The sequence below is a fragment of the Mustela nigripes genome, chromosome 12, assembly GCF_022355385.1.
Source record: "Mustela nigripes isolate SB6536 chromosome 12, MUSNIG.SB6536, whole genome shotgun sequence".
Lineage (NCBI taxonomy): Eukaryota > Metazoa > Chordata > Mammalia > Carnivora > Mustelidae > Mustela > Mustela nigripes.
In genome coordinates, this window is record NC_081568.1 from 152,043,493 (window position 1) to 152,067,902 (window position 24,410).

The window sequence follows — 24,410 nt, forward strand, 5'->3', positions numbered from 1 at the left end:
GCCGGCCAACGCTGTTTGCCTCAACGCATGTGTGGCTGTTGCTGGAAAGGAATCAACAGGAGGACCTTATTCTTCTCTTTCTCCTTCTCCTCCTTTTTACAAATCTCTTGGTACCTATCACTGCGTTGAGAGGTGGACCTGACCTTTTCTCCCTGACTCAGTTCTTTTCCTATGTTTATTTTAACTGTGGGCTAGTCAGCACACGGTGTCCGCTGTCGCGACCCTCACCTGGGCACTGACTCAGTGCCCGCCACCAGACCGTGCGCCTTGTGCCACGTCCCCACCCCCCCCCCCCACCGCTGGCTGACATCTGAGGGTTTTCTGTTGTTCAGAGCCTGCTTCCTGCCTTGTTTCTCCTTCTCTCTGAACTTTCTCCCTTGATCATTTGTTCCTTAACTTCCACAAGCATCTGTTTCTCTCGTCTTCTCCACGTGATACCCTCTAGACCCACTCACGTTCTTGCAAATGGCAAGATTTCACTCTTTTTGGTGGCTGGGTAGTGTTCCATAGTGTGTCTACCCCACACCTTCTTCATCCATTCGTCGGCTGGTGGACAGTCAGGCTGCTTCCATGTCTGGGCCCTTGTGGATGCCGGAGACATCAGGGTGCCTGCGTCCCTCTGAATCAGTGTTTCTGTCCTTTGGGTAGCTACCCCGTGGTGCGACTGCTGGGTCATACGGTAGCTCTACTGTTCACTTGTTTACTATCCCGGACTCCTTTTCAAGGGGGCACATTTCTGGTAGGACCTGGGACCTGGCCGACCCAGCACTTAGGGTCACCGTGCTCTAAATGGGACTGTCATCCTAAAGGGAGAGACAGTGACACTCTTGTGTCTCTATTTCAGGTTTGGGAGGACGGGCTCCCCAACCACAAGCACAGAGCTCTCTGCTGCCCTGCTGCCTGACCTTCCTGTCCAGAATGAGAGGAGCACACAGCATGGAGTCCTGAAAAAAACCTGCCTCTTTGTCTGCACACCCCGAAAATGGATATTTTCCTTATCTTCTGTAGGGGCGAACAAGGACACATTTGGCCAAATATTTCCTATAGCGTTTACTCGTTCTGCATTTTGGAACCCAGGTGCGTTTAGGGAAACGAGGGGATCATGTGGTTGGCACACAGTTTCTCCAAAAGGCAGGAACAGAGTTTAGAATCGGAAGCCCAAGAACTGAGCACAGAAAGACACACTGAGTAATTCCTGACTCTGGGTATGTTTCCGTGTGCATGGTATGGACTCTTTCCTTAGTTATCAAGCTAAGTTTCTTGTTTCACCAAAATATGAGGCTTGTGCACCTCTAAGTGGAGAGTCGAGTATCTTCCTTCCATATTCCATAGGTTTATCAGCTGTAAGGCAACGTGCAGAGTAGTTCAATAAACTTTTCTTCATGACTTTTCCTTTTTTAAATTTCAAATGAGGAAAAAAGGATTAAAAACAGATTTTTTGTCTATTTCAACCTAAAGGTCTCACCTTTTCAGGTGTGACGTTCTTTTTAAGGGAACTCCTTTGTCAGCATGTGTTGCATAAACCCTTTCAAATTTCTGTGAAAACTTCGACCCCCAAACCGACCAACATGCAGTGTTACTAGACGCCACTGAGCAAAGCAAGAGTCGTTTCCTTGACAAACCGCGGGGACATCTGTGAGAGTGGAACATCCATGATCTGTGTCTGAGTGTCGGCAGCAGGTCAGCTCAGCCCCAAGTCCAGCCCCAGAAGAGAAACAGAAAGTAGAACAGAAAATCCCAGACTCATATTTCACGCGAAGCCCCTGACACGACGAGGCCATTACCTGCAGCCAGTACGCCCGTGTTCTTCTGAGACGTGGCATGAGGCTGGACGTCCACACACCTGAGCACGGGCCCCAAGGGCATGGCCCCATGGGAGCCACCCACTGCCTCCATGCTCGCATCCTGACCACATGCCCCCTCAGCCCCCTCCAGCCGTAGGTGCCCCTCACAGCCTGGCACCCCCAATCCCTCCACAAATCTTTGCCAAATGAAGGAATCAAGTGCATTTGCCTCAAACATCCACGTTCTGCGCACAGAAGCCACCAGGGAGCCTGGCTCAGGTCTCCTTGCATCTGTGGACAGAATGGGCCCCTAGGCGACATGGTTTCGTCGGAAACCTGCACGGGGCTTGCTCATCCCGGGCTGTACCCGTTAAGAGCCTACGGAGTTTTCACTGGATGTTTCTGTCCAGCTCAGCGGTGCTCTTCCTGCGAGCCTGTGGCTCCGGCCCTGACGGTCGGCCCGCCTAGCTGGGGCTTGACCACCAGGTGCCTCTCGGACACAGAGAACTCGTGGCCCATGGTACGTTCATCTCCATCAGAACCTTTACTCTGAGAGAACAAGCTCTTTGTCAATGGCCTCACCCCGGCAGTCTACACATCTGCGTGTTCCAGCGCTTGCACGTGGAGGTCATGCGTGAACCCAGGAGGCACATGGTTTGCGGGGCCAGAGAGGACAGTGGCTCTGGGCGGGATATGTCTGGTCTCAGAGGGTTCACGGAGGGCCCTCCCCTGCCCAGCTGGGGCCCGGGATGGGGCCTCAGGGCTGTTCGTCTCTGTACCTGGAAAACACAGTGGCCAGTTCTCTCAGGGGTCAAGCCTCACTCACTGTGAAGTCCGGGCTGGCACAGTGCTCTATCCCGTGTGCACTCCACAGCTGCGAGGCCCGACGGCGGCATTCCACGGCAGTGCAGGGGACACCCCCCCCCCCCCCCACCGCCAGCACAGACGTCTGGCCTCGTTGTTGTGATTATACCTAAGACTAAGATGACATTGTGTGTCAGCTGCGTCCTGATAAAAAGTAAATACTAGATAAATCCATCATCCGCCTGTCAAACCATGAGAAAACAGAGTCTGGATCCAGAGCTGAATAAATCATTCGACTTCCAAAACCATCCTGTTGAATACATGGATGGGTGGGTTACGGGCCGTCTCTGCTGGTTCTCTTGCTCTGAGCCGAGTGTGCGTAGAGCAAGCCGGTGGTGGTAATGATCAGAACGATCAGAATGGCAGGAGCTGCCAGGTCCCTTCTGCTTGGAAGGACCCAGCCTCTTCCCTGCGCATGACCAGAGGGCTGTGCCATCGCCCAGAGTCAGGCAGGGGATTAAGACAGGCTCTCCTTGCAGACCCCACCAAACCACAGGCCTTCAGAATCACTTCCCACATGTTGTCCGCAGGGACAGAGAAGTAGGACCGGTGCCTCGGGATCTACGGACACGTCCCGGATGTCCACTTTGGTCCTGGTAGGCGTCAGGAGTCAGCTGGTTCTGAAGGACCTCCACGGTGGGAACCACTGCGTGTCCACACACACGGAGCTCCACTGCAGACAGCGAGAGGCTGTCAGAAATGTGCTTGTGCAGTCAGGCCACTCATTTCAACTCAGAGACCAAACACAGCCAGATCCCCTGCTTCGATGTGGAAGTGCTGGGGCTCAGGAGGAGAGTCTGACCTGGAGACGAGAAAAATGAAATTTATTGGAATCCTGTAGAGCTGTTCCCGATGTTCAAAAGCACTCCCTGTAGCGGGGGGTGAGGGTGTGCGCGCGGCATCCTGCCTGCCACCCCGTTCCCGCACTGAGCTCGGCTTGCTCATGCCTGGCTCCCCCCATGCCTCCTCCAGCGCCAGGACCAGCCCGGCCTCAGACCTGGGCAGAGGCTCAGTGGTCAGTTTCCTCACCAGCATGGTGAGGAAAGATGCACCTACGCCAGGTAGGACATGAGCTGAAAGGGGTCCCATGGGCCCAGCCCTCAGCACAGTCTCCATATCAATGAGTTTCCAATCAGAGATCTGTGGTGGGTCCTACTGATGTCTAATTAAAATACAAAACTGAGATTTTAGGATTAACCACATCTCCTTAATAAAAATAAAATAATTTCTGACCCAGCACCCTGAGAGCCAGTCAGGAGACACCGTCCATGCCCTTGACAAGCCCTGCTTCCGAACTGGGGCAGTGAGTATCATTTTACCTGCCTGCCCCGCCCCAGTCTGCAGGGGTGTCTGAGGGGTGCAGCCTGACCCGTGGGGGCAGGACAGGTGCTGTAGGAGTGCAAGGGGAAGGGCGAGGGGCATGTGGCCACTGTTCACTTCATGCAAAGAGATTCTTGCTATTTTTTAATTTAAAAAAAAAGTTGTGTATCTTTTCCAAAAATTGTATGTATACAAATGTAAACTTTAGTATTGAATCTTCCTGTGAAAATATTATTGTTTTCATTATGATCTAGTAAAAGTACACTTCTAAAATCTACAGTTTCGTGAAAATAAACAAAGAATAATCATGATTTCTTTTCTCTTGAGTGCAGAAGAAGGCCTCCTATGGTGGAGTGAGTTAGGCTCATTGGCATAACACGTGATGAAACTGAGACCCCGCGAGATCTGGAGAGACATCAGCCACACCTGGAGATGCTGCTGAAGCCAGGGGTCACCAGCCTGGGGTCTGGGTGTCAGCTCTGCTCCTGCTGCTGCTCACCGCAACATAGATGGGGCATGTGCTTCAAAGGCGGGAGGACAGTCATCTCCAGAGGACGCCACCACCTGATGCTCCGTGATCCCCCTTCTCTCAGGAATACTGGTTAAAGCCCCTTGCTATGCTGGGCTAACTTTCCACAGAAGCCGGGACTATGTGAGCAGGAATTCCATGTACCCTGCGCACTGCACCCATGCTACCTGCAGATGCCCTCTCCATATCACTGTGTCTGACAAGTGATCATCAGCACTTGATATGCTCCAAACCCAAACACCTCCTTCTTCCCGACAGACCCACAAGGGCTGGGTGGGCCGTAGGGGGCGGGCGGTCATTGCCAAAGCCGGCCCTGGAGGGACGCTGAGCGGTCGACACCGTGCGCCTGCTTTCCTGCATCTGCCTGTTCCCCTGAACCGGACAGTCCGAGGGTCACATGCCTCCTGTCCTCGCATATGTCCACGTGAGACGTGAAGTCGTGATCTAGGACCACAGTCGGCCTCCATGCAATTCAGGAGTCCATGAGTCGCTTTTAATGACAAAAGCAGAAAGAGGACCTTCTTAGAAGTGGCAAAGAGTACAGAAACCCAGGAAACTATAATAAAGGTTGTATTTCATGAATTTGGAAAGTCATTTAAATTAGCACTTAAATGATATGTTATTTAATTTTATAATAATTTATAAAATTTCAGGATTAAAATTAAGTATTCAAAATTATTTTTCTTTAAAAACTATTTCTCCTACTCATTTCTCAAATCAAAACCTTACTGAACCCCTCCTCGAGAAAAAGGGGACGTTAATGACCCAGTGCTGATGAAACACTTTCCTTGCATGAGAGACTCCAAGTGACGGCTCTCATGATCTTACTGCATGTTTTATGGGAACGCGGCCCAGCTGTCAGCAATGGGGGAGGCGGAGCATGTGGTGCGGAGTCCGTTCTCAGGGCTCGGAGAATCCCCAGTGGCCCACCTGGTCTGCCTGAGCAGCACCCCGGCCTGTCAGCTCTACAAATGACCCATCTCTGCAAACTGGTGATGTATTTTATTGGTATCACAACTATAGGCTTATTATAAAATCACAGAGTTGCAACATTTGCAGGGAAAAGTCATTTCTTTTTTTTAATTATAAATTTATTTATTTTCAGAAAAACAGTATTCATTATTTTTTCACCACACCCAGTGCTCCATGCAATCCGTGCCCTCCATAATACCCACCACCCGGTACCCCAACTTCCCACCCCCCCCACCACTTCAAACCCCTCAGATTGTTTTTCGGAGTCCATAGTCTCTCATGGTTCACCTCCCCTTCCAATTTCTCCCAACTCCCTTCTTCTCTCTAACACCCCTTGTCCTCCATGCTATTTGTTATGCTCCACAAATAAGTGAAACCATACGATAATTGACTCTCTCTGCTTGACTTATCTTAAGAAAATAATTTAATGTTCAGCGCTCAACAGAAGCACTTTCCTTGTAATGCTCTGGCTGTCCATGAATGCGGGGTCCACGGAGGCCACCTTGGCTGCTAGGAAGGCGTGAACGCAGTGCAGGATGGCCGTCAGGTCTGGGAATTTGAGTTCCTACAAGGAAAAATAAAATATAATGCTGTGCATCTTAGAATAGCATATTATGAAACATTTAGTGAATTCTATGCTTTTTGGGCTCCAAGAAAGTCACTCTGGTACAAATACCCTCGAAGTAGGAAGGTTTAAAGTGAGAGGCAGAGTCCTGTGGTCAACATGACCATAGCCACGAAGATCCTGGTTCATGTGGACACCCACAGGCTGGCCTGACCCTGTTATCTTCCGTCTCCCAGAGGTAACGACCTCCCAGAGTTAACTCCGTCTGTGCGGGGCCGGGGATCCCATACCTCATCCCCAGCCCGCTGACACCAGCTGGGTGGAACCCTGGGGAGGCTGTGATGTGGAGCTCGTTCCACAGACAGTCTTACCGCTCCCTGCACACCCCACACAAGTGCCCATGATGCATCTGCGAGCAGGTGGGTGCGGACCTGCTGCTGACGTAGACGGGAGAAGACATGGGTCCTTGGTGTCCTGACGTGCATGATGGTGAGCTATGACTCCTGTCTGGCTGCCACCCCACCTGACACATGGGGAAGGAGCCTCACATCTTACTCTGTTTCTTTCTTTTCTACTCTGGCATAATAAAACTCCAAAATAGTTAAAGCCACCAGAATTCCTTTTAAGAGAACTGCTACCTAACTGACAGCTTAACTAAACTTTGTGCAAACTGCCTTGTGCTCTGAGCTGTCATGCGAACGTCAGGAGAGCTGTATCACAACAGCAAGGACAGCCAGCTGGCTCGTCTCATCCCTGGTGTGCTCCTTTCCATGCCTGTAAGGGCAGGATCTCTGATATTTTAATTTGGGGGCAGGACCTCTGGGCCAGGGCAGAGCATACTCGCCCCCTCACCATGCCTCCCGACATCCTGCCCCGACACCCACCTCAGCTCTTCTCTTGGTGATTCGAGATCTGACATCTCAAAGTTGGCTTCACGCTTCCCTTAAGCAGGATGCCTACCTCGGTCCCCTCCTAGGACTGTGTAGGCCTGAGACTTCTTTTTGGAAGCTGCTCCTTTTGTCGGATGGGGACAGGAGGCAAGTGGGCAGCCAGCATCCTGGGGAGGCTGACGTGGTCCCTGGGAGCAGAAGCAGAGTGTCCACACGGGCATGTTGGGTGTGGGGACAGCAGCTCTGCCAACACACACAGTCAGCAAGAAGGTGTGTCCAGCATGGACACCTGCTCACAGAGGGGTAGATGGGGGCCCTGCATGACCTCGGTCCCTATGCTCCGAGCCACCCCGATGCCAGGTACAGGAACCACGGGACCCCTTCTCTGTGTTCCACCTTGAATTAAGTTCCTCCCTTGAATGAGAATGGATCCCAACCGTGACAGCTGCAGGACAGACTGACTGTTGGTGACCGGTCACTGTTCATTTTTGCATTTTCTGAGTCATGAGCAAAATGTTCCAGCAACTGAGGTACGTGCTCCTACGGAAGTGTCCTGATAGTCACATGGTTGCTGCCGCATCACCTTACCCAGTGGCCCTCCCATCCCCGGCAGGACCCAAGAGCTGCCCAGACCCCATGCCCGAAGTCAAGGCAAGCTGACCCCCGACTTGTGCCCACACCTGGACAACGATGTTGAAACCCTGAACCGACTGAACGCCCCAAGTCCATCTTTTCAGACACTGAGGGAGGCCCCTGAGAGCAGCTCACATAGCAGTCGATTCAGGCTGAGGCCGAGGGCTGTGTGGGGCAGCTGGCTTCTTGCTGTGGGTCCCCACAAGGCTCTCTGGGTGACACGTGTGCAGCCGGGCCCCGGGCGACAGCGGACTGTGACACCCGCCCGCCGGGTGACAAAGGCCTGACATAGGACTTCCCCACGCGGGGCAAGAGAGACATAGGAAGTGCCGGGACCCCCAGAGCAGTGTTTCCCTGAACTGTCTCATGGTGATGGGCGCCACGGAGTAGTTCTCTGCTCACCGTTCAAGGACAGATTAAGAAGGCCCGGGTCACAGGGCTCCAGGCACCCCGTGCGGTCAGTCGCGTTGTCTCCCTCTGAGTATGATGTTGGCAGCTTTGTCCCTCGAACTGGCCTGACTCTGCTGAGACAGCACGGCTTGGAGGCCCACTCGGCTGGTGAACATGTGAGGGACATGTGGTCTGTCCATACAGCGAGGACCATTTGCCTTAGGAAGGAACGGATCCCACAGGGACGAGCACTGGGACACCGTGCTGGGTGGACTGAGCCCGTCCTGGAGGATGGCCGGTACGGTCCCTGCCACGAGGCACCAAGATCCACAAGCTCCAGACAAAGTGGCCCACACGCCGTCCTCCCACAACCACAACTGCAACAGCGCATGGGGTTTACTGCATCCTGAGGACACACCTGCCTCTGGAAGGAGGAGGCCACTTCACCCAGGGCCTGGTCCTGCTGTGTGCTCACCCTCAAAACCCATAACTTCACCAGTTCTCTTCTCGTGCACGGTCTAGTCAGGCCCTTTCACAGTGCACAGCCACACTGGTGGAGACGCCATGGGCCTTACGGACCAGAGGGCTGAGGGCTGGGGAGAGGGCCATGTGCCCCCGGGGACAGACACTCCCACCTCCCACCCCTATCCATCCCCTGTCCCCCACGTCGGGCCCCTTTCTTCCTCGGCAGCATGTGTGTCCTGATGACCTCTGTCTTCATAAAACGTTTTTAAAGATCTCGTGGTGGCCAAGATAACAACTGGGAACATGAGTCGCAGCTTGCACAATTACCAACTTTCTCGTGTTTTAGGACCTGGAACTTTTCCTGTAACGAAGTAAAGACCCATGAGCATCATGCCAGGCTCCTCAAAGACATGAATAATGAGATCACCCAGACTTGAGCAAACGTTCCTTCTTCCTCTGTCCTGCCTCAGGTCTGTGGCTTCGGTCTCTAGAGCGACACCTCCAATCAGTGTATCGACATTGAAATCCCCCGTGTGTCCAGGGCAAGTCTTCTCCACCAGAAACCCCATCTCTACCACAGCCTGTCTCAATGCACCAGCTGCCTGGGATTGGTCAGGACATGTCTGAGCGGACGGATCTCCCTAATGTGAGTGCTGGCCCGTTGCGGGGCCCAGTTCCCAACTGTCCCAGAGGCTCTGTGGATGGAGCGTGAACCGGGGAGACAGGTGACCATGCTCCTGGGGAAAAGGGTCAGGACCTGTGCAAAGGTGGTGACAGCTGGCAGACACTGGGGGCAGACACCACAGAGCTCCTGGTGAGTGGCCACCAGACAGAGCAAGGGAAAACCAAGATCCCAAATGCCCAAGAGGGCAGCTGATGGCTGGAAGGAAGGAGTCTCCCTGAGACCACGCTTCCCCAGGACAACAGGGGCTTGGGAGGGGACAATCCAGCCTGTCCGCCATCTGGTCAGACGGGGACCCATTCAGGTGCCCTCCTGAGGTCCATGGCTGACCGCCCAACCCGCATGGAGTCTACCGGACTGTCCCTGCCCTTGCCATCCAGTGCAGGCCACTCGCTAGGCTCTTGCTCTGCCTTCCTGGGAGAAAGCATCAGATGCTGCCATGCCAGGGTCACCATGGCTCTCACTCCGTTGGCTCGCTCACGTGTCAACACCCGTCCTACTCGGCAATGATGTGGTTAGAGTGTCGTGAGTCTTACTGACGTGGAAGCTCAGTGGTGGCACCTCATTGGGATGCTATCAAGTCTGACTTCCCCACACAGCTCTGCCCCGTCTGCCTGTGGCCTCTCCCTGGGCTCACGGTCTTCAAGCTGAGTGCCTGGTGCTCAGCACCGTTGGCACGAGGTGCGGGTCCGGAGCCGCAGCAGCTCCAGACAAAAGTTACCTACCTGCAGGAGGCTGCTGGGGCTCCGGGCCTTCTCTCTGCTCTGGCCAACATTTTACTGGAAAATTCCACGCCCAATGAAGAGACACACCTCCCACACTGGGACGTCCGCAGAGGCGATTTCCTGGGGACAAGGGTCGCCCTCGCTCTGCAGTCAGTACTAAGAATCCGATGCAGACGCGACTGCAGGAGAACACGAGGGAAAATGCACTCCTCTCGCCTGGGGCCCCCAGTAACTGACCAACACGTGGGAGCCGGACATTGCTTTGCATCCACCTCAGAAGGGCAGGGACCCCGCTGCCTGGTCAAGCTGCCCTGTGGGCCTGGTGGCCCTCACGCCTGAGAAAATCCCGCCTCATGGCCCCAGCTGCCTTTCTCTGCCAATGTCCATCGTGCGTCTCCACGAGAGTATCCTCTGTCCTCACTCAGGTCCGTGTGGCAGGAAGGACTGTGACTGGAAACTTTGGGATGCTGCCCCTGCCGGTGATCCTGTCTCTCTCTCTGCCACGGAGCTTGGGAACAAGCCGTGAACAGGGAGGGAATGGCCGGTGAGGAGGAGAGGGGCCCAAGCAGGGAGCTTTGTCTGGGACGCCTGACCTATGCCTGGTGGTCACACGTTAAGCCCCCACTCACTCTTCCAGAAGATTCTGAAATGCAGTTTCTTCCAAGCCTGTGCCGTTAGCTAGCACCGGGCTGGCTCTCGGCAGGACTGCCATGGATTGTGAGTGGGGGGGCCTGCTGTTCGCCCACCCAGGGTCCTTCCCGTTCACGTCACGTTCGCAGCTGGCCCATCACTCCTTCCTTCCCCGGGCACTTGCTCTGGGGGGTGGTCAAGACCCGTGGTCATAGGGGAACCCCGTGCAACTCATGCCCACCCCTTCTCACCAAGAAAAGTGCCTCCGGTGCTCACGTGTCCAACCTCAGGCCAACAGGGCCACCAGGTTTGCGCTTTCTGTAAATCAGGAGGTGCAGGTCCGGGGTTCAGACACCTACCAGAGCTCCCGTGGCAGCCTCTCACCCACTCCCTGTGGCCAAGCTTCCCCAACAGGTGCGGAGGAGGTAGCATGAATGGAGACCCCATCTGAGCTGGGGCTGCCAGCCAGCTCCAGGCCCACAGCCCATCGCCTAGGAACCTCAGCAAGTCACCTGCATGGACTCCTGCACTCAGCAACCATGTAACCTTGGGCCATGGCGTGGATGGCACAGGTGTGCGGGGATCCACCTGTTCGAGGCTCTTTGTGGCTCATTGACTGTCTAGGAATGAAGGCTCACTGGGACTGCCCCACAGAGCAGGTCAGCGTGCAGATGCTGGTTGAAGGCGGTTCCTGTTGGACTCAACGGTGGGCGTCCCCCCAACTCTCACTTTCTACAGAATGCCCGTGCTTCTGAACAAAGATGGCACCGGCCAAGGTTGGGGTGGTGGGGACAGTAGGTGGAAGTCCAGCCCCGCCAGGTCCCCAGGGGACCCAAGTCCACACAAATGGGTACCAAAGGCCCCACAGTGTCCTCTGTGGGCTCAGAGGAGGGACGGGTCAGTGGCCATGGGCCACACTGACTGGCATTGTTTCCAGGAGATCCCTGGGTTGGAGGCCATCATTCTAGAAGCCACATTTGTCCCTGTTAAAGTACATTCTTGCTAACTAAGCGGATGCAGGTGGCCACTGCACACTCGAGTCTGCTGGTCCTCTGTCCTGTGGGGACGACAGCTCTAAACCCCGTCCACACCGCTGGTGACGCAGCACCACCAGTGACTTCATTTTCCGTCATGACAGAAGGCCCTCAAGGCCTTAGCTGGGGCCTTGCAGGAACCCCTGGGGTGGAAGGAGGTGATCCGTGGCCGGAGCCGGCGCAGGGACTGCACTCCCAGGGCGGGGTGTGGCCTTCCTGGACCCCGGTCCCCGCACTGAGGGTTCCTGACATATTCCTGAGCGCCTGTGTCCGAACTCACACGACCTATCCCTATCCACGTGCAGCTCTGTCCCACGTCCGCCCCCACCAACACCCCCCTGCACACAGTAGGCCCTGAGAGAAGGGGATAGAGCAGTGATGGGCCTGTGCGAGGCATGGGGTCTGCCTCCACAGCACGGTAATTCCCGTAGTGCTGAGCGGTGGGCGTGCACTCAGCGGGAGACGAGGCTGTCCTCACTGAGCTGGGCCGGGTGTCCATGCCCGGGACGGGGAGAGGAGGCCCCTGTTCATGCAGCTGGTGCCGTGGAGACGTCCACCTCCTTGTGAGCCATGGTGCCTGACAGTCAGGGACGCTTGGCGTGGGGTCCACACCACCTTTGCTGAGGGCAGCAGATGGTGACGAGGACCATGGCTCCAGGACACTGGCCTCCACCCACTGGCTACGCCACCCGCCATGGCCGGTCTGGGTGCGACATACCCAGGCATCGCCAGCGTGTCTGAGGGCATGGCCTTCAAGCAGGGAAGCAGGAACCTGTACGGAGCCTGTCCTCAGTTCCCTGGAACGCAGGGAAACATGGCCAGATTGAATTCTGTCCCTGAGGCACGGCTGCTTCTCACACGAGATGGGAGCCAAGGTCTGAGCTCGACTTCCCTCCACTCCATCTGTTTTTACACCAAAGTCTTACAAGGGAAGTGTCTGGATATGCAGATAGCAGCCGAGGTTTCCCACCCTGTGATGGGGTGGCCAGCATTGCCTGGCTGGAGCTTGTGGCACATCACGGCCCACGGCGGCTAGACGTCCATGCAGACCCCCAGGACGCATAGAGTAGCAGCAGTCCCTGAAGGCAGCCAGAGCTGCATGTGGGTCTGGGGAGCTCTCGCAGGGCGGGTGGCCTGCAGGTCTCTGTGGCACGCAAGCAGCCTCAACTGAGGTGGTGGCATCCTGTCCGAAGCCTGCATCCCACCGTCTGGGCGAGCTCACAACCAGCTGCAAACCGTTTGTGCAGCCTCACGGGTTCAGGGTGGGGGTCCGCAAGGTGGGGGGGGGTCACCACACATGGCTGTCTGGCAGCAAGAAAGCAGATATATTGGATTCACCAAAATTATACCCTTCTGGCCATCAGGGGACAGTTTCAAGGGAAGAAAAAGTGAAGGTATCCTACAGGTTGGGGGAAGACATTTGCAGGTCGTGTTTCTGACGCAGGGTTAACACCCGGAATGCATAGAGAGGGCGCTTTTCACTAACCACAAGGAGACAACCCTCTTGAAAGGTGGGAAGGGACTTGAATTGACATTTCTCCAGAGAAGATACACCAATGGCCAATGACCACGTGAAAATACACTGCACACCACTAATCGCCAAGAAATCCACCCACAAGCATGGCTGAAATCTTTAAAAAGAGGAAAATAATCAGTCGGCAGGGACGGCAGGAAAAGGATCACTCACAGGGTGCAGGTGGGAAGCCCGGCCGACAGCCCAGGACCCCGCAGTCCCACTCCTCGGGACACAGCGAGGACTGAGTAAACATTTGTGCAGTAGTGCCCACGCAGCTAGAGACGGAGCCACCCATGCACTCATGGACAGGGGAGAGGCCAGCACAGCTGGCGTGTCCAAGGACAGGGCACTGCACAGACCAAACAGAGAGACCTGTGACTAATGTGCCACACAGATGAAGCCTGGACAGAGAGCGTTCGTCCCATGAACATGGGTACAGATACCCATGTACGTGGTATCTGGAAGAGTGTGTCTATGGAGTCAGGAAGTGGACTCAGGGCTGGGGGAGGGAGGATGGAAACAACTGGGGATGCCGGTGGGCATGGCTCCCTAGTGATGACAATGTCTTTAATGACACCAACTCGTACACTTAACAGTAGTTAAAATGGAAATTTTATGCTGTACATGCTTTACCACAATTTTTAAACATGAAGAAAAGAAACCCGAGCTCATCATTGTTGAGGCCAGCCTGGTCACATATGCCCTTCATTCCGCTGTACAGAAGCTAGGGGTTTGGGCATCCCACAAAGCACCCTGGGCCTCAGTTTCCCCATCTATGCTGCTGTGATGAGATCCCGCCTCCACAGGGAGAAGGGGAGGCTGTCTGGGTGCAGCACAGCATGACATGCCCTGCATTTTCAAAAAAAGGCTGACAGTGATTACTGCCCTTAGGGTTGTTCTCTTGTTAAGTTTGGGCCAAAGGGGATATATTTGCACATATCTCTTTACCAAGGTCTTTGAACTGAAATACCATGTTTTTTTTTAATATTTTATTTATTTATTTGACAGAGAGAGATCACGAGTAGGCAGAGAGGCAGGCAGAGAGAGAGGAAGGGAAGCAGGCTCCCTGCTGAGCAGAGAACCCAAAGCAGGGCTCCATCCCAGGACCCTGAGATCATGACCTGAACTGAAGGCAGAGGCTTAACCTACTGAGCAACCCAGGTGCCCCTGAAATACCATGTTTTAATTCGAAAGTCAGTATTATTTTGATGTCCAGAATACAGACCCCAACAGAGATAGTCTATGGAAGGGATAGAAAGAAGCAGTCATGAGACGATGATTTGGCTGATAGGGTGATAAAAACTGACCATCACTATCAGGAAGAAAACAAAACCAGCCCGCTCCCTGAGGCCCGCCCCAGCAGGTGCATCGGGTGCATTTCCAGTTCCCAGGACCAAACACGCAGCTGGGGCCGCTCCCCAGGGCAGCCTTCACCCACCCCAAATCCTCCCCTCAAAACAGTCCGCAGAATAAAACCGCACAAGGAAAGAGGCCTGAAGTCCTGGGGTCGTGGGTTACTCACGTGCTCTGAGGGAAACTGAGCACATCCTGCGTGGCTTCCAAATGCCCCATAGGCTCCAGCACTACCTCAGACATGCATCGGGTTTCCTGAAGCTCCTCTGGGAAGACGGAGTTCTCCCACAGGGCCTGAGTTCATTTTCAGTTCGTCTGAAAGCGGAGTGGTTAAGTGTCCGGTGAACAGAGTTTTTCACAAAGGGCCCCGGGCACACATGGACCTCAGCCCCTGACAGGCCACTGTTCTAAAGCACCTTCTTTCCTACTTGGGAATGACCAAGACCGGCGGGCTGGGAGCGGGACGAGCCCGGCCCTCCACAGGCCAGTCCTGAGTCTTGTCTTCTGGGCGCGCAGCACTCACTGGTGGCTCTAAGCCCATGGTGGCTGGAGACCGAGGCCTGCCGCCCACCTCAGCTGCTGCAGGACACGGGCGAGGACAGCAGGTTGCACCCACGGGCCTAGGCTACCGAGCGTCCTTGAAAACAACGTGTATGAGGGGCACACAGCTGGCTTAGTCAGGGGAGCATGGGACCCTTGATCTTGGGGCCATGAGTTCAAGCCCCACACTGGGTGTGGAAGGAGGGACATGCGCAGCGACCACACTTGCCACGGAACAGCTTACAAAGCGCGGGAGCGAGAGCTGGGTGTGCGGACAGCAGGGCCAGGCTGGGTGACCACATCGGGATGGGCCAGGCTTCCCGGCGCCAAAGCCCATGTTCAGTGCTGCTGCAGCCATTGGAGTGGCTCCCAGGCAGCTCCGTCCCACCCAAGGGAAGGACCGTCGCCATGGTGGAGCCCAGTCGAGAGAGGGTTTGCTCAGCAGAAGGTCGTTAAGATGGACGGACTCAGCTTCTCTGCAGGGCGCGCCCTCCGTACGGCAGAACTGAGCAGCATGGATTCCATCCCTGTCCGTGCTTCTGAGCGCTGCCGTCTCCCCACGTCCCAGCACCCACGTCCAACAACACAGAGGATGCTTGACAACGTCTTCCAGCTCCATGTGTGCAGGAAGAGAACAGCCGTCCTCCAGCTCTGTTTGTGCAGGAAGTGAACAGCCGTCCTCCAGCTCCGTGTCTGCAGGAAGCGACAGCCTCACAGGCAGAGGCACCAAGACTCGAAATCAGGGTGAGGCCACTGGGAGTGGCTTCGTGGGGACCAGGCTGGGTCCTGTTGCCTTAAACCTGGAAACAGGTGGGCCAACAGCTGGCACACCTGTGCGCCTCGTGCTGGGAAGGGAGAGTTTCACGGACACAAGGGGAGCCTTGGCGGTCACTGAGCCAGCTGGCCATGCTCCCGCCAGGCTGGCCTCAGTCTTCCTCCTGAAAATGGGGACTCAATAACCTTCCAGGCAGAAGGACGCCAGGCTGAGTTAGAGACCCACATGCTACTAACGGAGGTGCAGCGGCCACACAGCGGGGCACTGAGGGCATTCGGCACCTGTGCACAGGGTCCAGCATGTAGGCTGTGGACCCACAGAGCCTCCCTGATGGTGGGCTCACTCAGGCCTGCCACCTGCTGCCACAAGGGCAGAGCCGTCCGGCGCATGACTCCCATCTCTGCCCGTGAACCTCCTCTCCTCGGTGTTGGTAACTCAAGGACAAGGCAGGTGCTCGGAGATGTGGCTTGTCCGCGTCGCTGTTCACGTGGCTACTGCAGGTCTCACCAGTGGCACACGAGACAGAGGCACACGGCTCCACACCAAGACAGGGCCAGCACCAGAGCCCTACAAACACTGTTACTTCACGCCTGGAATGAGCCACTAAGGAGCCCAGTGCAGGAGCAGAGACAGAGACACACAGAGACAAAGACAGAGAGAGAGACATAGGCACAGAGAGAGACAGAGATAGGGAGAGACACACAGAGACAGAAACAGAGACACAGAGACAGAGACATAGACATTGAGAGAGACAGAGACACAGAGAGATACAGACAGAGATACACAGAGAGAGACAGAGAGGCAGAGAGAGACACAGAGACAGGAGACAGACAGAGAAACAGAGACACAAAGAGACAGAGACACAGAAAGAGAAAGCAAGAGATAAAGACAGAGACACAGAGACAGAGAAAGACACACACAGAGACAGAGACACAGAAATACAGAGACAGAGACATAGACAGAGACAGAGACAGAGACACAGAGACACACACACAGAGATAAAGAGATGGAGAGAGATACACAGAAAGAGAGATGAAGACAGAGAAAAAGACAGAGGTAGACACCCCAGTGGCCCATCTGCGTGTCTCCCGTGGTGGCTTGGCCTCACTATGGCTCCCTCCCTGCGCCGCCTGCTTCCTGGGCAGCATCCCAGGTCTACCGAGTCAGCCACATAGAGGACAAATGCTGTGGCACCAATGCTCTTGGCCACGGAGGCTCCACAGCCACGTTTCAGGTTCAGAGACACGACATCCGTTCCTCATCCACATGCTTAGATGTATTTCATGCAAATGTGCGCCCACGGCCAGGCTCGTCCCACCTCGCTGGGCACTCTGGGCCAACTCCTTGCAGGCCAAGGAGCAGGTGTTGGCGAGGTGACCAGCTCGGTCACTGCTGGGCGATGGCCACACACCACCAATCCTCCCAGAGACACGCTCCTGCCTCCTTCAGCACGCTGCACTCACAAGCACGGCGGGCATTCTGCCCACATGCCAGCAGCCTTGGACGGGTGGCATCAGAATTCTTGGGCTTTAGTGGCACCTGGTACAGTCTCCTTCTTGCAAACTGGTAAATGTGTTTGTGCATGAACCTGGCAGTGCTTTTTTTTTTTTTTAAGATTTTATTTATTAATTTGACAGACAGAGATCAGAAGTAGGCAGAGAAGCAGGCTGAGAGAGAGGGAGAAGCAGGATCCCTGCTGAGCAGAGAGCCTGATGCAGGGTTCGATCCCAGGACCCTGGGATCATGACCTGAGCCAAAGGCAGAGGCTTTAACCCACTGAGCCACCCAGGTCCCTGGTAGTGCTTTTGACATGGATTTGCTCTTCCTCTGTTCAAGTAAAATAGGCCTGGGACGTGCTGAAGTTAAAACACTGAAGCAGAGCTGCCCCTCGGTGGCTTGGTCTGGCGGCAGAAGTGAAACCAGAGAAACATGTACTTTGCACACTTGGTCTCAGAGCGAGGTCAGGGACTGGGGATGAGGGCTGAGGAGGCACCGTCAGCCCTGAGGCTCTGTCCTCCTGATCCGCAGCTCACGGCAGCAACACACAGAGCAGAGGAAAGCAGGTCCTTCGCTTCCCAGTTCTGTCAGGAGAAAGAGATAAGAAGAAAACCACACGTGGCAGCTCCCACCCTGTGGCCACAAGAAGCAGCCTGGAGTCAGGACCTGTCCCTGCACACACACAGACTTGTGAGCGGTATGCCAGCCCCAAGCCCCTCACACGCTGGGGGCCCCAGAGTTCTCCCGCTGCACTTGTTTGGGAGGCACTACCTGGGCCCAGCAGTGCAGAAATTTCTAGTAAATACTAGGAGGAAAATCATTATATGGTTATCACTGCTTGAACGAGAAGATGTAGTGGACGGGAACGCTGCCTTCTCTGGGCAATTACCTGTTCCTGAGTTCTGACGCAAGCAATGTGCCACTCATGCCACTCATTTGCAAGCACTGGGGTTCCCAGCTCAGAGCTCGGTTCCACAGGCTGTTCATTAAAATGGAGCCTCAATGCTGAGTGTTCTCATGGGGCCCAGGTTTCCCTTCTATCTTTTCCCATTTTCTTGTACCTCACAGGCGGTAGTCATGGGCATGTGGCTCAGGGTAGCTTCTGGAAAGAGCCGTCGTGCATCTGTCCCGCTCCCAGAAGCCACACAGTACATTCCCTCCCAGCAGAGAGTGCCACGGCTCCTCTCTTGCATGTCTGCCTGCCCCAAGTGACATGCCCACCAGCCCCACCTGCACCTGCCCTCGGCTCTGACCTCTGCGTCTGCCCACCGGCCCCGGAGGGGAGGCTGTCCATGTGTAGCTGAGTTAACCGTGTTCCCAATTGTAATTTTTCATAGAGAAATCACTGCAAATCACTGAAGCTTCAAGCCCTTTCATTCCTGTGTCCATCCCCGCACCCCCATGACTTCCAGGGCTCTCTGTCTTCATCAGCTGAAAATGGAACCGGTCCAGTGCGTACACATTCCCCAGGGAAAGTGAGAGGTTTCCAAACCCATGCCCCAAGTTCTCGACTGCCTGTCCCACAGCCCGGTCTGGATTTCCCAGGCCCACTCCTCTCATGAATCCAGAAGACCAAAACTTCCCCAAACACTACAAAAACAAATGCCTTCCCATGTAGTGACACCTGCGTCACCATCAAAGGACCCTGTGATACCACGGAAGCATGCACCTCACACCGGCAGTTTCCCTGGGGAAGCCACGGGAACGCGCACGAGCACGGATCCCTGAGACCCCGCCGTGAGCCGACTTCCAAAGCGTCACCCAAGTGCCCACAGAATGCACCAGAGTAAGAGGCTGCAGGATTTCGGCAGGAAACCCTTAATGCCCCCCCCCGCCCCCACCCCCACCAGAGGCCAATCAGTCAAGCAATGGAGAGGATGTGGTGCTGACGGTCCCCATGGCGATCGTGTTAGTGCAGAGAGAGACACATACGAAATTACCGCAAATCTCCCCACTCTGTGTCCAGAACAGACCTGCTGTATCACCTGCTGCTCCCTCACGGGGTGTCTCGGGTACCCCGAGGGCATCTACGTTCAGGGTTTGATTTTATCTGCTCCCTAAAGCTAAGAACGTCAGCAGAATCTGTACAGTCAACCGTCGTACTTAAAAAGCAGATAGACATGCCTGGTTCCTGGGGGCTCAGTCAGTTGGGTGTCTGCCTTCGGCTCTGGTCAGGGTCCCCCAGTCCTGGGATCGAGCGCCGCATCGGACTCCCTGTTCACCAGGAGTCTGCTTCCCCCTCCCTCTGCTGTTTCCCCTGATTGTGTGCTCTTGTGCTCTCTCTCTGTCAAATAAATACATAAAAATCTTTTTTTAAAAAGCAAATAGAGAACATTATTTCATTAAACTCAATAAAAAGATGTTAAAACCTGAATTTGGATATGAGCTCGTCCTGTGTGCCGTGTCTCCGATTTCATGAGAATGAGACACAGGCACTGTGGTGACCGGTGTCCGAGTGGCAGAGGTTCCTGCATCTCACGGGTCTGTCTTTCCCTGGATTTGTCATTTGTCTTCAGTTATACCAAGACTGGGCTGTCGGCAACACAAGTGCGCATAAACAGACAGAAGGGCTGGTTTTACAGACTGAATCATGCAAAATGAAGTTTGTAAAACACTTTCAATTTTGGCTGCTCGTGTATTTGTATTCTTTTTTAAAAATTGGTATTAATAGCTACAATTGAGTCTTTATTTTTTTTTATTATTTTAAATTTCTTTCCAGTGTAACAGTATTCATTGTTTTTGCACCACACCCAGTGCTCCATGCAATACCTGCCCTCTCTAATACCCACCACCTGGTTCCCCCAACCTCCCACCCTCGCCCCTTCAAAACCCTCAGGTTGTTTCTCAGAGTTCACAGTCTCTCATGGTTCACCTCCCCTTCCAATTTCCCTCAACTTCCTTCTCCTCTCCATCTCCCCATGTCCTCCATGTTATTTCTTATGCTCCATAAGTAAGTGAAACCATATGATAATTGACTCTCTCTGCTTACACTGTTGGTGGGAATGCAAGTTGGTGCAGTCACTTTGGAGAACAGTGTGGAGATGCCTTAAGAAATTAAAAATAGAGCTTCCCTATGACCCTGCAATTGCACTCCTGGGTATTTACCCCAAAGATACAGATGTAGTGAAAACAAGGGCCATCTGTACCCCAATGTTCATAGCAGTAATGGCCATAGTCGCCAAACTGTGGAAAGAACCAAGATGCCCTTCTACGGACAAATGGATGGTTGTTTTTTTGAGAGAGAGAGAGTTGGTGTGTAGGGGGTCGGGGCAGAGGGAGAGACTCAGCTTGCCAACCATGCAGAACCTGCGCCTGGCTCGCTGTTGTGCCCCTGAGGTCATGACCTGTTACAAAAGCCGGGGTCAGCTGCTTCTCCGACAGACAGCCTCACCTCGTGCACCGTTGAGTGTGCATGGCTGTTAATGTTTACTGAGGAACATAATTTTTAGTAGAATCCATTAACGTGCTTCTGTGACCCCAGTCCTAGCTCTAAGCCCTGCTACAGGACACAGACCCCAGGCCAGGCTCTTCAGATGTCCCGCCATCGGGGCTCAGTGGGGTTGCGGCCGCAGGGGACAGAAACCTCCTCTGCCGGTCGGCTGTCACCCGTGTGCCGCTGACGGCCACATAGACTCACCTACCTTCACATCTATCTGCCCGCTGCCTGGGTGCTGGAAGAGCAGCTTCACTTGAGTGCGTCCGTCGTCCGAGGACCCCTTCAACTGAGAGAACTTGAACCTCCATCCTGGGAGAGAATGAGGCCAGTCAGGGACATGGAACAGAAGCTCACGCACGTTGTTCATCTACTCACGGACTCTGCTTCTAAAAAGGCCGAGGTTCGCCTCATTTTCCCGTCTACCCTGAGCACGTGGTAAGCACGTCCACCTCCCCCTCCATTGGTCTGTGCGAGGCGACCCCCATATGGCCACATCCTTTCTGTGCTATGGTGCCTGGCCCAAGCAGGCCGCAGGCTTCTGGCTGCCCACCCGCCCTGCTGGGCTTTCTCCTCCCTGCATGTGGCTGCCCGTCGGACGATCACGGCCCCGTCCGCTGCCTGTAAGATGTCTCCACCCATGAGGAGGCCCACTGCTGGCTCCAGAGCATGTGACTCGGTCCCCGTTGCCTATGGAGGGGATCCTGCATTCCCACCGACAGGCCCCACCTGAGGCTCATCCAAGTCACCCCACACCCGTGTACCCCACACCGAAGAGAGAAAGTGGCCACGACCCCCTTGTGCCACCACAAACCCTACGTGCTGCTTACTAGGCACCTTAGAGATGAAACACGGCTCCTAAATTCTCAGAGTTTCATAAAAAAAGAGTCTGCAGCAAGTTAAGACTCGGGGGCTTTTCTAAAACTGAGTCTGAGATCAGACGCGCGAGGAGAAATATCTTCGTCCCTGGAAGAGCTAGCGCCAGCTGTGGGCTGCATTTCTAGTAAATTAAGCTGCTTGTGTTGAAATAATGAAGTTTCTCTAAGTGCCACAAGAGGAAAAGAGGCAGCGGAGGGACGGAGGGATTCAAAGGCACATCTGCCCCGTGACCCCTAAACCCTGGCCCCAGTGACCTCAGGGTCTTGCAGTTCTGTGACTTTGAATCCAGTCCCCGTGTTTCGGGGCAAAGCATCTGAACGGGCTCCGTCGGGGCCTTTCATTCCAGGCTGAGGGCGGTGGGTCTACCCGGGCCTCGGCATGGGAGGGCATCCTCACTCCTGGCAGACGACCTCTTCTTGCTGGGATCGGGAGGTTCTGCCCAGAACTCACAATGCCAGCACCCGCTTCCTTGGGGCCAGCCCCCAGCCGCTGCCATCAGCCACTGAGCAGCACACAATGCACTTATCCAGAAGGTGCACTGAGGACCGTGAGCAGGGTGCTTGGCGAGCAGCTGGCCCCAGGGTCCTATGTCTGCCTGGTGTGCCCACCACTGGGACTCAGACCCAACAGCCCAAGACTTGTCTGCTGAGATGCTAACCCTCCCCAATGCTACACAGGAACCTGTCACCGAGGGAAGCCAGGGCCATGGCCATGTCATGGTTTTGCTAGGGTCCTTGGCAAGGCCCTAACAGCTCAGTGAAGAATGGTAAAACCACCCGTGGCTCAAGTCGGACTCGAGGAAGAGCTGGAGTCCAGTCCGCCCCTCTGACATGTGACCGTGCTTATCTCTGGGGCCCTGCGCAGGCCTGCCAAGCACCTTACCTTTGTCTTCCTGTTGGAACAGGTGAAACCCCATGCGAGATCAACCATGAAGCACAGAGCCTCTCCTCGCCAACTCTGGCCTTGAAAAGAGCATTCGTGTGGAGAGAACATTTTTTAGCACAGGGTCCAATGTGAGCTGGTAGCTGCCACAGCCCCCCACCGTCAGAAACCAGGTTTTCAAAAGTCCTGACGTTTTGCCCACAGGCAGCACTTTCCGGCATGCTGTCTATGGGCAAACATTTCCCACCGAGCAGGAGCTGGATGCGGGCCCAGTGCCACTCTCACCGCAAATCAGCGACCAGGCCCAGCACATCCCCAGTGAGAAGCAGTTTCGGAAACAACGGGATACTTGGTTCCACGTGCCAACGTGCTGGGAAGGACGGGGGTGGGGTGTGCTCACGGCTCTCCCTGCGCACAGCTCACAGGACAGAAGGCCAGGGCCGCGGGTCTGTCCCCGGGACGCCGGACGTGCTTTGGGGGGATGAGATCCTGAAGTGAAGCAGCGCCAAACCCCAGGACAGCCTCGCCGGGGACAGGCTGCACTGCACAGCTCCCGGCCACCCACAGGGCACTGGTTTGGGGGGGTCCCCCTGCCGAGAAACTCAACAGGAAAGCCTCATCTGCTGGGAGAGGACACATGGATGTTTGGGACCAGCTTTCTCTCTTTTGCGCACAGTCCCCCACATGCACGCACACGTGGGCACACACACATGTACACAAAACCACGCATGCGGGCATGGAAGCGCAGAGGTCCATCATCGGCACCCGCACGCTCGGCAGAAGGACCATATTCGGGAAGGGACACCACAGTGTGTTGGGAAGCACCACTTCCCTCAACCTGCGTGGTCTGTCTGCAGGTCCACCCCTCGGCCTCACACTCGGGCAGGAGGATGCTGTGGACACCGCCTCCCGTCCACCAAATTGGGGCTTTCCACTGGGATCCCCTCTGGACTTTCCAGGGTCCCCCTTAGCGGGAAGGTGGCTCCCTCAGCCCCACATGCAGCTGCGTCACGAGGTGGTCCCTCCGTGCTCGGTCCCATGTCTAGCTCGGCTGCGGAGCCGTTTCCTTGTCAGGACGACCCTCGTCTCGAACTGCGTCATGTCGTCCTTGTGCTGCTTCAGATGGATTCGCCGAGCTCCTCTGTCTTTCCCTGGGTTCCGTTTGTCTGGCTTTACCTCCTCCGGAAGCACGTCACCCATGGCGGCCAGAACACAGTCCTCAGATTCCGGCCGCCAGCGTTGCCATGGGGGCGGCTGCTGTCTGTTCACTTGGGCTGCGACCCTCCCAGTCACTGAATGTGGAGATATTTCTGTTCTGAGGTCCTTGAGCTCCATTGACTCGTTCTACCTGAATTTCTCTGAACCATCTGCAGGGGAGGGGCTGTCCCGGATCGGCCAGGCTGGCAAGGTCCAGGTCCCCTTCTGGGCGTAAGACCCTCACCACTGACAGGACGGGAGCTCCAGGCCTGCGATGTGGTCCCTGCTTCTGCTCCCTGCAGCTGAGCGGGGGTGACTCCTGATACCACCCGGGGGGAGGGTCTCATTCCTGCCTGGGGGGATGGACGTCCTGACACGTGCACTTTTGTGGCTTCCCCGTAACTGGCTCTGTCCCCCAGACTCTCTAGCACAGCTCACTCTGGGAGGACCCCAGCTGGAGCCCCTCAAGCACTGGGCTGCATGGCGCCAGCTGGGAAATGGCCGGATTCTGTGGAAAGTACACGTCTCTGCTGCATGTGCTCTGAGTGGCGACTAGATGCTCAGCACACATGACATGTTGAAATGCCCCAGACCCGTTCTCAGAGTGAGCCTTAGAGACAGCAGGACTCTCCTCCCCAGGAAGACGGCTGCACCCAGGCTCAGGCAAGCAGGCGCATCTCCCACTCATCACCCACCCCTGTCAGAGGAGAGGCCGCTGCGATCAGCTCCAGGTATCCCCAGGGCGCCGCAAGGGCAGAGCGGTGCAGAGCACTTGGCCGGAGTCCCGTGAGGCCCGGCATCCTGCTCCCTTTCCTGTAGCAGAGCCTGTGGGCCACACTCAGAGGTTCCGAGTCT

General features: G+C 55.3%; 1 protein-coding gene across 1 annotated transcript in view; it reads right to left on the bottom strand.

Moving 5' to 3' along the window:
* Positions 1 to 2,195: 2,195 nt before the first annotated feature.
* LOC132027658 (gamma-2-syntrophin-like) overlaps positions 2,196 to 24,410 on the bottom strand; it is a 133,706-nt gene continuing 111,491 nt past the window's right edge. The window contains 6 exon segments of the mRNA XM_059416421.1: positions 2,196 to 2,333; positions 3,576 to 3,700; positions 5,908 to 6,034; positions 20,806 to 20,909; positions 20,972 to 20,978; positions 22,359 to 22,433. Of these exon segments, the coding sequence (XP_059272404.1) occupies positions 2,196 to 2,333; positions 3,576 to 3,700; positions 5,908 to 6,034; positions 20,806 to 20,909; positions 20,972 to 20,978; positions 22,359 to 22,433 (576 nt within the window).